At 48.0% G+C, this 17476-nt stretch overlaps 1 protein-coding gene across 1 annotated transcript in view; it reads right to left on the reverse strand.

The window, feature by feature from the left end:
- Positions 1–5389: 5389 nt before the first annotated feature.
- PGM5 (phosphoglucomutase 5) overlaps positions 5390–17476 on the reverse strand; it is a 224886-nt gene continuing 212799 nt past the window's right edge. Inside the window, exon 11 of the mRNA XM_002708190.5 lies at positions 5390–6825. Within this exon, the coding sequence (XP_002708236.1) occupies positions 6736–6825 (90 nt within the window). The 3' untranslated portion in view covers positions 5390–6735. The remainder of the gene's footprint in view (positions 6826–17476) is intronic.

The following is a 17476-nucleotide window of genomic DNA, read 5'->3' on the forward strand; positions in this document are numbered from 1 at the left end:
AATTTACAAGTCCAACAGTTAAAATCCATTGGGCAAGTTAGATGAAAATGCCATGTGGTGGTCGATACTAGCATACTGGTCATTGCTTGGAGGACTCATTCAGGGAAAACAGACGTTATAGCTCCCCTTCCTTCTTCAATGGCAATGGCGCGGGAACCCTAATTCAGTGAATGGCGGACAGATCACAGTAAGAAACCGGAAGAAGGAAAATCTCCACTCCAGGGAGTCTTCACTCATTTCCGCCTCTCGGCTGTGAACACAGACTCGCATGTCAATGGGAAAAGGAACTTCTCAGAGCTGATCAGCCTCCAGGGTTGATCTCACTGATGTCCTTTTGAGCAGCAGGTTTAAAAAACCACCACCACACACAGAACAAATTAAACTGCATCATTCGCATATCTGAGATGTACTGGGTTTATTTACCTCTCTGTGTAAAAACACATAAATGCTTTTACCAATACACTTATCCATCCTTCAAGCTTCTCCGTAAAATTTTTAAATTTTATTTTTATTTCTACTTATTTGAAAGAGGGGGGAGGAGTAGGGGACCAGGCTGTGAATGTGGCTGCTCAGGCAGCAACTAGAAGCCTGGAGCTCCATCCAGGTCTCCCTGAAGCACCGGAGCCACCACTGCTGCCCCCCAGGGTACACATTATCTGGAAGCTCGATTGGGAGTGCAGTAGTTGGGACTCGAACCAGACACTCTGGTATGGGATACAGATGTCCCAAGTGGCGTCTTAACTGCTGTGCCAAATGTCAGCCCCCACGATTCTACTGAAATATATTCTGGTGAAGTATCACTCTAGCTCACCTGCACTGCAGGGCATGAGCTGGGTGCTAACATACATGGAAATGTTAAAGACATGCCTTTATAACTCGCATCTTCACTGGGTTCTATGACATTCCATGACAATCCGGGCTGACTCATATACCAGTGGGCTGTCACCTGCACGAGCTACTTCTCCTGACTCCAGCTGGTTGTAGTAGAACAGGCACTCTGCCAAGCCCTACTATCTTGGATCATCTCTTGCTACCTGGAGCTTTTCAAGGTCCAAAGACTGATTTAGCAGCAGTTACACTGTTTCACAAAGTGCACAGTTTCTCAGACCCTTCTACAGTCTAGTACAGAAAGATCGAGACAGGTGTCCTGCATTTCCCTGCCCATGCATTTTGAGATTATTCAGTGCATGATCACACAATGGAATGGAGGCACCCTGTTATCACAGAACCGTTAGATTTGCCATACCACCTCCCTTACATGGTTCAGCGTAATCAACACTCAGTCCAATGTGCCACGTGGACTGTGCACCAGTCCAGGGCTTCCTGTGCAGAAAGCCCAACCCTTCAGCCCAACACCTTCACTTACTTGTCTCCCAAGTACTATGGACGTACGCTGCACCTGGGATCACTAAGGCGTGATGAATGACCTTGTTTGAGTAACATAGCCAGTTTTTAAGGACAGCTTATCAACTCAAGAATCCTAGGAGAGAACCCTCCTCTTGTTCTGCAGGACTGGCTGACAGCTGGTGGGATACTCAGCACCCTCGGTTCCTGCCCACGACACGCCTTCCTGGCACAAAGACACACACACTTCCAAGCCCTGCCCAGGGCACAGCAGGACTGCCCTTGTTGAGAACCACTGCATTATGTATCTTATCTTGTGGCATTTTTCTGGAGGTACATGTTACAGTGAGTGAACCCCTATCAGCAGGCCATCAGTGAGGCGCTGAGAGGTCACCACATTCAAAGTTCTCTCAAAATGTGTGGATCCCTCCAGCCATTTTCTCTTAAGGATTGATGGCTGGAGCTATGTCTTAGAATACAACAGGGGGCAGGCACTGTGGCATAGCAGGTAATGCCACCACCTGCAATGCTGGCATCCCTTATGGGTGCTGATTCAAGACCTGGCTGCTCCACTTCCAGCTCCCAGCAAATGCGCCTGGGAAACATGGAAGATGGCTCAAGAACTTGGGCCCCTGCCACCAGCATGGGAGACCTGGATGAAGCTCCTGGCTTTGGACCTGCCCAGCTCTGGCTGTTGCAGCCAACTGGGGAACCAGCGGATGGAAGCTCTGTTTGTGTGTATGTGTGTGTGTGTGTGTGTGTAAGAATCTCGATGACTCTTTCAAATAAACAGAGAAATCTTTTTTTTTTTTTAATACAACATTTGCAGGGTGGGGAGGACTTCCTGCCATTCACCTTTCTTGAGAATAAGGCCAGAGGACATGCATGTGCAGTTGACCTTGGGAAGCCTAGAGTTTGTGTAGGGCAAAAATAACAGCTTGGCAATGTGAACGCGAGCAGGCTCCAGAGAGAGGCTGTGTCCTACAGCCACTGAAGGACCTTCACTTTGGCAACACAGCTGAGAAAAAGCTCAATCAGGTGACCCTGCAGCTGCTTCTTTGTGTGGCAGGGCCCAAATATTTGCCCTGCTACATTTTCACACCCCTGTATCTGCTTCAACCCCCTCAATTCAAGCCAAGGTCTCGCTGGATCCAAATCAAGCCTTCTCTCCAGCCATCCTCTCCACTCCTAGCCTTTCTTCTTGCTTAGTTCATCTACAGAGATATTTTATAAATGGTTACAAACCCCAGGACACTCTCTGGGAAACACCACTGGGGCCTAGTTAGTACCATCTCTGAATCACTCACTCTGGCCGGGCACTCCCTAGCAGGTGTCTGTGCCCTGATTAAAACACTTATGTCAGAAGGGGTGAGGGGGGCGGCCAGCAGTTTAAGCCTCTGCTTCCAACGTCTGCATCCAGTATCAGAGTGTCAGTTGAAGACTCGGCTGCTATGCTTCTGATCCAGCTTCCTGCCAACCTACCAGGGAAGGCAGCAGATGATGGTTCAAGAACTTGGCTCCCTGCCACCCATGTGGGATAACTGGATGAGGTTCCTGGCAACTGGCTTTGGCCTGGCACAGCCCTGCTGTTGAGCACATTTGGGGAGTGAACCAGTGGATGGAATATAGCTTCATCTCTCTCTCTCTCTTTCTCTATCTCTCCATCCCCACCCCCACTGCCACTCTGCCTTTCAAGTAAATAAAAATGAATAAATCTTTAAGAAAAATATTTGCATCTACTGGATTATGTGTGTGTGTTTGTCACAGTTTCCTGTTTCCAATTACAAACCTACAAGGGCAAGAATAATGTAGAAGTTGCTCTATCAGTGTTCGCTGAAGAATGGGTGAATGAATAAATTGATGGATGGGTGGTGTCTACATATTTGGACTACTGGACATACATGACTCCACCTTGAAATACACACAGATTTTAAAGCAAGGAGAAACTCACATTTGAACTTTAAAAAAAAAAAAAAGATTTATTTATCTTACTTGAAAGTCAGAGTTACACAGAGAGAGGAGAGGCAGAGAGAGAGAAAGGTCTTCCATTCGATGGTTCACTCCCCAGATGGCTGCAATGGCTGGAGCTGCGCCGATCCGAAGCCAGGAGCCAGGAGCTTTTTCCGGGTCTCTCACACAAGTGCAGGGACCAAGGACTTGGGCCATCTTCTACTGCTTTCCCAGGCCATAGCAGAGCTGGATCAGAAGTGGAGCAGCTGGGACTCAAACCAGAGCCCATATGGGATGCCAGCACTGCAGGCAGCGGCTTTACCTGCCAAGCCACAGTGCTGGCCCCCACATCTGAACTTAAAGGTTAGAGATGACTGGAAGCTCAGCAACTTAAGAAGAAGAAATGTCATATTGTGGCAAAAAATGGCCTACATGAAGGATCTCCGTGAATGAGATCCTGGTGGAAAGAAGGGGCCATCAAAAAAGGAGGTACCTTTCTCTGGAGGGAGGAGAGAACTTCCATTTTGATTATGGCCCTAGGGTCTCAATAATGTCAGAGTTTGTGGACTCAAGCGGCTTCCACAGCCTTGGTAGCATGTAACAAGAGCCTCGGGTGATCACTGATGTCATAAATAAGAGTGTTAATTGTTAAATCAACAATAGGAGTCACTGTGCACTTACTCCCGACATAGGACCTCTGTCCTTAATGAGTTGTACTATGAGAATTAATGGTAAAACTTGTCTTCAAACAGTACTTTATACTTTGTGTGTCTGTGTGGGTGCAAACTATTGAAATATTTACTTAGTATAGAGTTGATCTTCTGTATATAAAGATAATTAAAAATGAATCTTAATGAAGGATGGGATGGGAGAGGGAGTAGATGGGACAGAAGTGGGGGTGGGAAGGCGGGAATGGAGGGGAAACCACTATATTCCTAAAAGCTGTACATGAAATTTGTACCCATTAAATAAAAACCTTTAAAAAAGAAAAGAAGAAATGTCTGCACCTAGAGCTGATGCACCTGTGAATGCAGCTGCTTGTCCTGACCAGTAAGTGGAGGGAGAGCTGTCATGGGCCTCCACTAAAGAGGTGGTGAGAAAGACAGACTGGAGACAGACTTCATAACTGATTTTTTTTTTTTTGACAGGCAGAGTTAGACAGTGAGAGAGAGAGAGAGAGAGAGAGAGAGAGAGAGAGAAAGGTCTTCCTTCCGTTGGTTCACTCCCCAAATGGCTGCTACAGCCGGCATGTTGCAGCCGGTGCGATGCGCTGATCCGAAGCCAAAAGCCAGGTGCTTCTCCTGGTCTCCCATGGGGTGCAGGGCCCAAGCACTTGAGCCATCCTCCACTGCCTTCCCGGGCCACAGCAGAGAGCTGGCCTGGAAGAGGGGCAACCGGGACAGAATCTGGCGCCCCAACCGGGACTAGAACCCGGTGTGCCGGCGCCACAGGCCAAGGATTAGCCTAGTGAGCTGCGGTGCCAGCCATAACTGATTCTTAAGACTCTCAGCTCAAAGGCACGTTCCTGTTACACTCAACTCTCCATATCCACAGGCTCCACATCCACAGATCAAAACTATTTGGAGAATAAACTGCACCTGTACTGAACATACAGTCTTTTATTCTTATCACTGTCTCTAAACAATACAGTCTAACTACTTAGCTAGCATCTCCATTACCTGGGTTTTACAAGTAATACAGGGATGATCTGAAGCATATGGGAAGATATGCATATGCAAACTTCATCATTTTATAGAAGGGACTTGAGCGTCTTCGGATTTTGATTTCCTCGGTGGTTCTGGAACCAGGTCCTAGGGATACGAGGGATGATGTTACAGGATGACTGTATTTTGAAGTGAAGGCAGTGACGATGAAAGTCTAAATGCCGTTGTAGTTTCTGCTGAGTCCCAAAGGCAGTTTTGCACAATTCACTTTTTCTGTTTCATATTTTAGAAATAACTCCCCTGGGTCATAATAATGAAAAAGAGCTCTTGCAAGTATTCTGAAAGGCAGACTTATCAGTCGACAGGTGAGCACCACTGGAGTTTCTCAGATGGCAAATCAGAGGAATAAACACACACACACAATCCGTAGGTAAGGCTGAAATGAGGAATTCGGTTTTTATTGACTACTAAATGTCCTAGCAAGTTTCTGACAGAAGCACAGATAGAAAATGGAAACAAATGCCTTACTGGGAATGTTTCCTTGCTTGTACTACCTTTGCCTACAGCAACAATGCATTGCTCAACAGTCCAAGTGCACCAGGTCATCTCTGCCAATGACATAAGTTGAATGTGTCGTTCCCAAGGAAGCAAAACACACGCAAACAGGGTCCAGGTTGGGGCTGTTCTGCCTGAGGCGAGGCAAGGCTGTTGGTGCCGCGCTATCCTTTTCCTGGGCACAGGGAAGCTGGCTGTGGCCCTCGGCTTCCCTCCTCGCCATCTCTTCAGAACCACAACTGTACCACCAGTAATGTTTCCTCCCAGCAGCCACCTTGTTTCCCCTCATTCTGCAATCACAGGTGCTATAAGTAAGATGAGACTTGTGTTCAAACAAGTGGGCTAAAACAGGCCCTCCTGGGAAAATCAGAGAGTGCACATGGGTATACTTCTGTCTTCTCAGGAGAAATTTGTATAGATCCGTCTATCCGCCCATGGGAGGCAATCCTGGGAGGGCCTCCAAGTTGTAAGCATTTATTTGTTGAGTCTTATCAAGAAACTCTTTCCCACCTGTGCAACAAACTGCTGAAATTTAAAGGAATGGAGCCATCAAAAGAGCTAAAACAACATTTACAAAACAGGAGAGGAAAAAATTCCCCTTTGATATGCTTTGTTGGAAATGTGTCATCGTGATTCGCAGAAAACTCTGGAAGACGTGAAGGAAGGTGGCATGGGCTGGGTGGGCTGGCAGGAGTGAGGTGGGCTGACTGTGAGGAGTTGGGAAACCTCTCCGCTTGCAGGGCTGACTGAGGAGAAGCTACGTCCTGCTCCACGCGGGGCAGTGCGCTCCGCCCGCCCAGGGTCCAGGGACACCTGCCGCCCAGGATCAGCCGCATTCTAGCACTGCTCTCTCCTGTTCTAGAGCTTTATCCTCGTGCGGCACCAAAGGTGCCCAGAGGCTGTGGTGAACAGTTCCCTAGGCCACTTACTCTTTCTCAAAAGGGAGGTTTCTTGGTGTGAGAAAGCACAGATAGCAAAGGACAGCGCAGCTTTAACAAACAACTGAAGACAAGACCCTGTCACACTTGGAGGAACTGGATAAAACCAAAGCAAACTGAGATTTACCCTTCCCCCACCCCACCCCACCCCCTCCCCCCCGCAACAGCAAAATCTCTTGTTTTTTTCCAAAGTCATAAGAGGCACAAACAGGTAGCAAGAAGGCATGGGTGACGCCGCTCCCGCCGAGCGCTCTCTTTGGCCCTGGTGAGTGGTCCTTGCCCTTTCAGGTGATGACAGTGGGTCCCCTCCGGCCGGTTCTCTCGTGAATCTGGGATATTTTCAGCGCAATGGCTATGAGCGGACTCAGCACTGCCTGGAAAAGGAGGAAGAAAGCCTGTGAACAGCTTGGCCTATCCCGGGACGGGGCCCTGGGAAGGTCTCCACCGCAAGCATCGGGACTGACACTGCTTTGCTGCGCACGGGGGTGGGGGTGCACCGTGGCAGGGCACACCTGCCCTCTCGGCACCTGTGTGCCCCTCGACCACAGAAGACTGCAGAGGGCTGGGCGGGGGAGCAGGGGCAGCACGTGATCTCCAACGTCTCCTGAGCTCCAGAGCACGTTTATTACAGGAGAGCATTTCACACAGAGCACTGAGAATTCGGGAAAAGCAGAAAACCCCCATTTTCCTCTGCACCACCCTATCCTCCCCTTCTCCAGCCCGGACCATGGTCTGAAGAGTCTCTAGTCCTGGTGTTACAGAGAAGACACAGGGAGGCGCTGGCTAACCTGCAGAGACAGTGGACCTTTCTCCCCGTGATGTAATTTGGGGGCTCATGAGGAACCTCAGTGTTCCCAGGCAGGACGCAGAGGCCAAGGGAAGAGATTCTCGGAGAGGTGATAGGCGTGAAGAGGAGAAGGAAGCATTTCTTGCCCTTCAGCTGCTGTAGCTCCGGTGCAGCCTTGAGAGCTTAGAAGGGAGATGACAATCTGGAGGCACTTCACAGCCATACAAGTCAGTGGCCCTGCCCTGTGGCTCCACACCCACAAACTTGAAATATTAAAAACACAAGGGTTTTTCTTTTAATAGCCCCACTGGCGCCAGGAAAACTTCATACTGGCACACTGTGCTAGGACACGTTCCACATGATGACCAGATAGGGGCATTTGGAACCTTTGACTGCAATACTGGGCAAGCTTTCTTTCCTGATCTCCACTGAACCCTGCAGGCTAATGCACGCCTTCCATGATCTGTGAAACTTCCTGACTCACGTCCACGGCATGCGGGGCAGCCGTGACCAGAAGCACACTCCCTGATAGGCTCATCTACTTCCACCTTCAATGGTTCACCCATGTAAAGTCCCCATTTTTAAGGATAATAATGTACTTTTTCTTCCGTGAGTGTACAAATGAGGAGACTTCAAAAGTTTGTGGAAAATGGAATGAAAGGAAGCAAATAAAACATATAAGCTTTGTTTCTCAACATAATAATTTATATTGGCTTCAAACTATCACATTTCAATCATGGGGAAGTGCTGACAGCAGCCATTTATCCTACCCCTAATAACCTGAGGGTCCTGGGAAATGAACCAAGTCAGCGCAGTTTTTTTTTTTTTTTTTTTTTTTTTTAACATTGCTAACTGAAGAAAAGTGAGTGCTCTTTAAAGAGTCTGTCAGATTAGGAAACAAACAGAAGTCAGAAACCGGGGCTGGGGGTTGTGGCGCAGCAGGCGAAGGCGGCACTTGATGCTTGCATTCCACACCAGAATATGGGATATCAAGCCCTGCCTCTGCTTCTGATCCAGCTTCCTGCTAATGCACCTGGGAGGCAGCAGGCGATGGCCCACTTACTTGGGTTCCTGTTACCCACGTGAGAGATCCAGATGGAGATCCCGGCTCCTGGCTTCAGCCTGGTCCAGGCATTGGGCTGTTGTAGGCATTTGGAGAATGAATCAGCAGATGGAACACATTCTTTTCTCCTTCTTTCAAATAATTAAATAAATAGAATTTGAAAAAAATAACAAGTCAGGGGCCGGCGCTGTGGCTCACTTGGTTAATCCTCCGCCTGTGGCGTCAGCATCCCATATGGACACCAGTTCTAGTCCCGGTTGCTCCTCTTCCAGTCCAGCTCTCTGCTGTGGCCCGAGTGCTTGGGTCCCAGCACACGCATGGGAGACCAGGAGGAAGCACCTGACTCCTGGCTTCGGATTGGCACAGCACAGGCAGTAGAGGCCATTTGGGGGGTGAACCAACGGAAGGAAGACCTTTCTCTCTGTCTCTCTCTCTCACTGTCTATAATTCTACCTGCCAAACAAATAAAAATAAAAATAAACAAGTCAAATCAGGACTGTAAAGTGAACACCTAATGATTTCCCATCAGCATTGCCCACCTGCCCTTGTTTAACAAGAGGAATGAGCAGGAGCACTGTCGTGGTGGAGAAGGCTTCTTCAGGGGAGGGTTTCCCAGACATTCTTTCTGCTAAAGCTTTGGCTTTCTCAAAACACTCCCCTAACAAGGTGTAATCATTATTGGTCTTCCAGAAAGTCACAAGGCACAATGCCTGGAGCATCCCCTTTGCTCCTGAATGGTCCACTTCTGCTTCGACTCCCCCACTTCCATGGGTGGCCACTGCACCACTGCTGGCCACGGCTCGGTGTAATCATTATTGGTCTTCCAGAAAGTCACAAGGCACAATGCCTGGAGCATCCCCTTTGCTCCTGAATGGTCCACTTCTGCTTCGACTCCCCCACTTCCATGGGTGGCCACTGCACCACTGCTGGCCACGGCTCTGACTGTGCATTGTCCTCAAGAATCACACATGCTAAAGCCATGCTTCATCTCTTATTAGAATTCTTCAAAGAAATGACTCAGGATACTGATCCCACTAGTTTAAAATTCCCATTGAAAGCTCTGCTCTTTTTTTTTTTTTTTTTTTTTTTTGACAGGCAGAGTGGACAGTGAGAGAGAGAGACAGAGAGAAAGGTCTTCCTTTGCCGTTGGTTCACCCTCCAATGGCCACCACGGCCGGCACGCTGCGGCCGGCGCACCGTGCTGATCCAAAGGCAGGAGCCAGGTGCTTCTCCTGGTCTCCCATGGGGTGCAGGGCCCAAGTACTTGGGCCATCCTCCACTGCACTCCCGGGCCACAGCAGAGAGCTGGCCTGGAAGAGGGGCAACCGGGACAGAATCCGACGCCCCGACCGGGACTAGAACCCGGTGTGCCGGCGCCGCAAGGTGGAGGATTAGCCTAGTGAGCCGCGGCGCCAGCCGAAAGCTCTGCTCTTGTCTGCAGCTGGTCTGGGTACGACAGTTTTAGCACTGACTGAGCAGAAAGTTTGCTCCACTTCCGTTTTTCAGTCAGAATTACGTACGCTGAAGCATTTGAGAAGTCTATGGCGTCAGCTATTGTTTCTGTGGTGAGTTGTGGGTCCTCTTCAATAATTTCAACAGTTTCCTTACAAACTGACATGGAGCACAGCTGCTATAAGCTGTATCTTCAGTACCTCTTACCACCACTTAAAACAACGTGTCTACTTGCAAGCTGCTGACTTCTTCGGGGCACTGTCCCCATTAACTTTCTGTAAAGATTTCCCTTTCATTCTTCCAGGCCTCCCCATGAATTTGATGTTTGTCTTGTTCAACTTTAACAGAAATCCTGATGTTCACTCCCCAGTTGGCTGTAATAGCTGGAACTGGGCTGATCCAAAGCCAGGAGCCAGGAGCTTCTTCTGGGTCTCCCACGTGGGTGCAGGGGCCCAAGGACTTGGGCCATCTTCTAGGGCTTTCCCAGGCCAAAGCAGAGAGCTGGATAGGAAGCGGAGCAGCCAGGACTTGAACTGGTGCCCACATGGGATACTGGCACTGGGGGCGGAGGCTTTATCCACTACGCTGCAGCACTGGCCCCTCTATATTAATCTTTTAATTTATTCTTAACTCCTTGGAAAGACAGAGAGCATTTCTCCTTTTACTTTGTTTCCTATCTTCTCTCTGGACTTATGCTGTTGGTTTAATCCACGTTCGTATAAATTAGAGTCACACACAAAAGACCTAACAAACATTTCCCACCCTGATGGCAACAGACAGGAGAAATGTGAATGATCTCATGTCACAAGACTCAGCTCACCGGTATTGGGAGGAAACAAACCCTAACCAGAAACATAACCCCTCACTCGGCCAGACACGTCAGATGTGTGGTGGGGACCCAGCTCTCCCTTGGTCTCCACAGGAAAGGATGTTCTAGAGTCAGGGAAGTTGGGGGTGGGGGAGGCATGGAACCCTGGGGCGGGGGTTAAGAATCACAGCACCTACTACAGAGAAGTCAGACCACCCAACAACAGAAAACACTGCCATTCTAGCTTCCATAAAACAATGACTTATAACAAATGTCACTTTCTCCTCACCCCAGGTATTAACTCACGTCAACAATCCCATTTTAATTAAAACCTACTAAACCTACAATGCCAGACTTCTCCCCATGACTTCATTCAAACATTCATATGCAGTCAGTGTGCCATCTGCGGGGCTGAGGCGGTAGTTCTCAACCTTGAGTACGCAGCGAGTCGCCTGGAGGGTCTGTTAGCGTGCAGACTGCATGACACAAATCACCGCTCTTTCTACTCTTCCTCCCCAGTCCCAGGCCTGTTCCTCCTCTACCCCCTGCCCCTCAAGTGGTGCCCTCCCAGCCTGAGGCAGCCTAACTCTCCACTGCTCTTTTCAACACATCGGCCTTTCAGTTTGGGACAATTTTAAAGTTTCATCCTTCTTCACAGCCTCCTTCGTGAAGCTTGTTGGATCTCCCCACCCCCTCTAAGAAGGGTGCATTCATCCCGGGCCCCTTCATTGGCTTCTCTGGTTATTCTTTCTTTTTGGTGTCAGTAATTTGTGGGGGAGGGTTTCTCGTCCCCTAGCACGTTTCAGCTGAACTCTAAGCTACTAGGAGGTAGAATTTTTCTTCAAAGTCTTTATTTCCTTTACAAGATGTGTCTTGCCCATAGGAAATGCTCAAAATAAGAACGGGTGGGTTTGGGATGCCACAGGAGGAATTACAGAGTGATTAGTGCAGTGGACTGGCACACTGAGAAACCACCTGGCACTCTGCATTCCTCACATCAGGGAACGTCGTCCAGAACCACTAGGAAGAGACGATGCTATCCATCCATTACCTTTCTGCTTCCCCTCAGTCTAAGTCAGGGTCTGGGCCCAGGAAGGCTCAGCAGGTGCCTGGGTGGTTCTGGTTAAGCCACTCACTGAGTGCTAATGTGGAGAAAGGGCTGGATCCATGGCTTCATCATTCCAGAGCTGCAAGAAAAGGAAAGCTGACAGATCCATGAATCCATGAATGCAGAAAAGAGAGAAAGATTGTTGAGTTCTGGAACCGGTGAGAACCTGGGCACCTGCGGATGCAGCACTGCTGAGGACGGAGGGAGGCTCTGGAAGATGGTGGCCCATGCATAGTGACCCAGACCACCTTGGAAAGGATGCTGGACACAAGCCCAGGGCAGTGTAGCACACTGGTGGTGGGGGTCAACACTTAGTGCAGCATCACCCACCGAGCAGCATGGGTTACCACCATAAGCACAAGGACCTACATTCTTGCCAGGGACATGAGTCCTCCCCTGCCTCCTACCCCTCTTGACTGTCCCAGATGATCTGGAAGAGGGAAGGCAGCCCCAGTCAACCAATACTGAACTTCCTGACAACTCAGACGTGGGGCGGCTGGGCTAGAGATTGCTTGCTTTATGCAATGAAAATGTGACATTTCGCACATCCCAAGGGTCATGGAGCAATTCATACCTGTCATCGTTATAAACTTGGATCATCCTCTGGGTTCATTTCCAGTACACCTCAGTTCTGGAGCCAGTTTCTGAATATACTGCTCTTCAAATCCTGAGCACTCACACAAGGTTACAGAGAGAGCCCAGGACCAAGGTCTGCAATCTACACAGCTGTTTTATAGGGGTCCCTGCCCAAGAGTCTCGGTGAGGATATGACTCTATCCAAAGCTCTTTTCGCTGGCTGGAGTCCTAGTGAGGGGCTCCCTCTTCCCAGATGAGGGCTGCTTTTGTCTTCTCACAAAGATGCTGACCCCCAGCCTCTTAGCACTACGCAGCCCTGCCCAGGGCACCTTTTCCTGATTTGCACAAAAGTGCCCTCTAGACTAGAGTCTGCCTGCTGTAGCCCAGATTCTAGGAGGTAAAGATGAGATGAAGAACTATTTTAAATTCATTTGAGAAGCACAGAAAGGAGAAACTATCACTAAAAAACAATATCAAATGCATTTTCGCTAATGGAAGTGTTACATACTGCAGACACATTGGTCTTTAATACAACACACACAATTGTGGTCCTTTCATCCCCTTTGCCTGTCATAAATTTACTGATCTATCTTGATCCAAAGTAGGCCTAAAATTAACCAAAATAGACATATGAAAGATAACTATAGATAAATGTGAATTCAGAGCTCAACAGTAAGAGAATTCATGTATTTTATCACTGTCAGAAAATACGTCTCCACAAAAAACTCTGCTGGGAAAAAAAAGCCATTCCAGGAAGTAGATGAAATATTCCCAAGGAGGGTCATCAACACCAGCGTGTGGGGAATGCAGTGACCCATCTAACAGAAACCAGATGGCCTCTTTCTCTGCCACCCTCCCCACTTTTGCAGCTGACTTGAGGGCATAAGGAGGTGAAGGACAGCAGCGAGACTGCAAATCCAAACCAAAACAGAGGGGTCGCAAAGCCGACTTTCCTATTTATTCACATGTGAGCTCCATTTGGCTCCACATGTGGGGACGTCAGGGGAACGAGGGCAAACACACTCGCCATCCTCTGAGGGTGCAGCTGGAAGGCATCAGGTAGGAAGCTCTGTGCCCTTCCAGTGTCCTGCTGCATGAACTAAGAAAAACATGCACGATTTACCCTTTAAATTCCACAGCTCGCTTCCCTGCCAGTACCTCTTTCCTCTCTTCTTTCTGTGCCCCTTCTCCCTGCATACATACATTCTGCCACTGAAAACATTGCAAAAGGATAAGGAATTAATGACTAATTGGTTCACAGAACCATCCAGCCAAATGTACCTGTCACATCTTCACATTTCTCTTCATTGGGTATAGTCTTAGTATACTTTAAAGTCTCTCTTTGTGTGGCATATACTTGCCAGTTTAAAATGAAACTATGCTCCCCCTTATAAAACTGTTAGCAGCACTATAACTGTAAGATCAGATCCAGAGGTTAAAAAGCAAGAAGGCCATTGTCTCTCCTGGTGACATTACTCAAATGTCTCTTTGCTGCCTCTTTCTCCTTTTGTTCTGAAAAACTTTAGAAGCCAAGATCTAGGTTATCAGTCCTCATTGTTGTTTTTGAGAAACTGAGTCCCCATGGTTGGAACAATGATGTGATTCAGCTTGGCTCTTTGCTTACGGATCCTGAGAAGCCTTGCCCCTTAGAGATGAATTAAAATCTCCGGGAGAAATCTCTCAGCAGACTGCCACCTGAGGCCCGGGTGAGACTCACATGGGATACTGGTTGTGGGATCCAGCCATAAAGATGAAAAGTTAATTGTACTCATGGAGCCAGCAGGGAACACTTAGTTCTGACATGTGCTCTCTACCCTGGAGCAGGCAGTGTAAGATCTTGGTTAGATGCATAGACTCTGAAGTTAAACTGCCTGGGATCAGAGCCTGGGCTACTGCTTATGGACTGTGATTCTGGGTAAGCTATCTAACCTCTATAAGCATTAATATTCCTTAAATGAGACAGGATAAGTTCTGAGAACTAATAAACTAATGCTAGAAAACACTCAGAACAGTGCCCAGCACTCAGGGTGGATGCAGAGCCATTTGCTATTATCATACAAACCAATGGTAGATCTGACATTAAAAAAAAAATTATTTATTTATTTATTTGAAAGGCAGAGCCAGAGAGAGAGAGAGAAAGTCTTCCATCCACTTGTTCACTCCCTAAATGGCTGCAACAGCCGGAGCTGTGCCAATTGAAGCCAGGAGCCAGGGGCTTCTTCCAGGTCTCCCATGTGGGTGCAGGGGCCCGAGGACTTGGGCCATCTGTTTTCCCAAGCCAGAGCAGAGAGTTGGATCAGAAGTGAGCAGCCGGAACTTGAACCAGCGCCCATATGGGATGCCAGCACTGCAGGTGGCGGCTTTACTTGCTACGCCACTGTGCTGGCCCCCAAACTGAACATTTTAATGAAATACTCAATACTAGCTGGCTCAGAGCATGAAGATATGATCCAATGGCCACTTGGTCCATCCTATGATCTTTCACTTTAGCTGGTACAAAATTCTGGATTTGCAACCTCAATGTCATTCTTAACCTCCTTGTACCCTCAAGCCAATTACAAAAGTAGTAGAGGAGGAGGCCCATCTGGTTTCTGCTAGGTAGGCCACTGCATTCCCCAAATCAATCAATCATTCAGTCTCTCTCTCTCTCTCTCTCTCTCTCTCTCTCTATATATATATATATATATGTGACTTACATTTATGTATTATATAGGTTTAATTATGTGCTTATTTATATAAATATATATTGAGACACAATGAATGTCTTTAGAAAGCACTCCAATTAATATCAATTTTTTAAAAATTAAGACAGAGAGAGAGGGAAAGGGAGAAAGAGTGAGAGTGCATTCTCACTCACTGGTTCATTCCCCAAATGCCCTCAAGAGCTGGTTGTGCCAGGCCAGGGCCAGGCTGAATCTAGGGGCTGGGAACGCAACTGAGGCCTTCTAGATGAATGGCAGGCACCCAATCACTTAAGTCATTGTCACTGCCTCCAAGGGTCCAGATTAGCAGGAAGGTGGAACTGGGAGGTAGAGCTGGGAATCAAACCCAGGCCCTTCAATGTGGGCTACAGGCACCTTAACCAATATCATAACTACTATGCCAAACACTTGCCCCTATGCCATCAACCTTCTATTTCAAACACCCTGCTGTCCTACTCATTTCAATGAGTCACTAGTCTATCGTTGGGATTTATGAACACCCAGGGTTTGCTATGGAGTTACAAAACCTGCAGTCACTCGAGCCTTTTCACAGGAAGCTGGCTCCTGTAGTGATGCAAGGGGTGCTCCTGAGTGACTTCACAGGGGCATGTGTCCCAGAAGGCTCCTGGCCAAGCTTCTAGCTGTGCTTTAGCCAGACAGTACACCCTCCACATCTAGAAGAGCGTCTGGTTGTATGAGCAGCAGCCCAGGTTACTGCTTGGATATGGTGTGAATTTGTCCATCATGGGTTCCCATGTTGGCAGTACAGCCTCCAAGGTGGTGGACCTTTAAGATACTGCCTTAGGTAACCAGGAGCTGTGGCACTGGGAAGGAGTATAAGAGCTCAGTCTCTTTGGCTTCCTGTCTGGCAATGTGATCCTTTCTTACACACATGCTCCAACCATGATGCATCTGCCCTTGGGCCCTCCCCAGAAGCCGAATCAGTGAAATCACCTGATAATGGACTTGCAGACTTCCAAACTCTGAACCAAACAATTCTCCTTCATTCAGAATTAGCCTGCCTCAAATATCTCACTACAGTTACCAAAAAACTGATGAATGTAGTCTGGGGCTCAATATGGAATTTACACAAAGACTAAAGGGTATCCATAGACCAGTGATCTTTTTGTTTAACAAAAGATTTCATTTATTCAAAAAGTAGACTTACAGAGGGAGAGACAGAGACAGAAATGGGGGAGTTGGGGGGGGGGACTGATCTTCCATCCATTGGTTCACTCCCCAAATGGCCGCAACAATCAGAGCTGAGCCACGTCAGAGCCAGGAGCGAGAAATTCCAACTGGGTCTCCCATGTCGGTGCAGGGGCCCAAGCACTTCAGCTATCTTCTGCTGCTTTCTCAGGTGCACTAGCAGGGAGCTGGATCAGATGTGGAACAGCTGGGACACAAACCAGTGCCTATATGGGATGCTGGTGTCACAGGGGGTGCCTTAACCTGTTGTGCCACAATGCTGGCCCTAACCAGTGATTATTTTTATTTTTAACATTTTTATGTAATCATTTGAGAGGCAGGGAGGGAGGAAGGGAGAGACAAAGAGGGAAAGACAGATGTCCCTCTGCTGGTTTACTTCCCATATATCTGCAACAGCTCGTATTGGGCTGGGCTAAAGCTGAAAAATCAGTCCAAGTCTCCCATGAGGGTGGCAGGAATCCAATTACTTGAGTTATTACTGCTGCCTTCTAGGCTCTGCATTAGCAGGAAAGTGGAGTTAGGATCCAGAGCCAGGTATAAAACCCGAGAATTCATCTATGAGAATGTGGGCATCATAGCTGGTGTCTTTTTTTGTTTGTTTGTTTTTTAAAATATTTTATTTAGTTGAGAGATAGTTATGGAGATAGAGGGGTAAAGACAGAGAGAAAGGTCTTCCATCTGCTGGTTCACTCCCCAAATAGCTGCAATGGCCAAGGTTGGGCCAGGTCAAAGCCAGGAGCCAGGAGCTTCTTCCCCAGTCTCCCACGGGGGTGCAAGGGGCCCAAGCACTTGGACCACCTTCCACTGCTTTCCCAGGCCATAAGCTGAGACCTGGATCGGAAGAGGAGCATCGGGACACGAACTGACACCCATATGGGATGCCGGTGCCACAGGCAGGGGCTCAGTCTACTAAGCCATGATGCCAGCCCTCTAAAATTGGAGTCTTAATCCCTAGGTTAAATGCCACCCTGGACCACTGACCGTCAGACATAGATGCCAAGGGGTTTTCCTCATGGAATACTTCAGAGGCACAGAGTCAGACTTATAACTTTAGCCAGCTTCCTTATACTTCCTCAAATGGATTTGTGAATTTGATTTCTGTGAAAGAATCTGATCACATGCATGCAGTACTTCATATTCATCTAAACTAACTTACTTACCTTTATATTGTTAGAAAAAATGAGTAGCAAATACTGGGTTCCGAAGCCCCTGCAGGTCTAGGCTAGAAAGACTATTCAGAATAAGAACCCTTAGCTCCCTTTTTTCTACAGCACCATTTGATTTCTGTGGTATCACAAGTGCCACACATCAAAACTTACT

Source organism: Oryctolagus cuniculus, chromosome 1, assembly GCF_964237555.1.
Source record: "Oryctolagus cuniculus chromosome 1, mOryCun1.1, whole genome shotgun sequence".
Taxonomy (NCBI): domain Eukaryota; kingdom Metazoa; phylum Chordata; class Mammalia; order Lagomorpha; family Leporidae; genus Oryctolagus; species Oryctolagus cuniculus.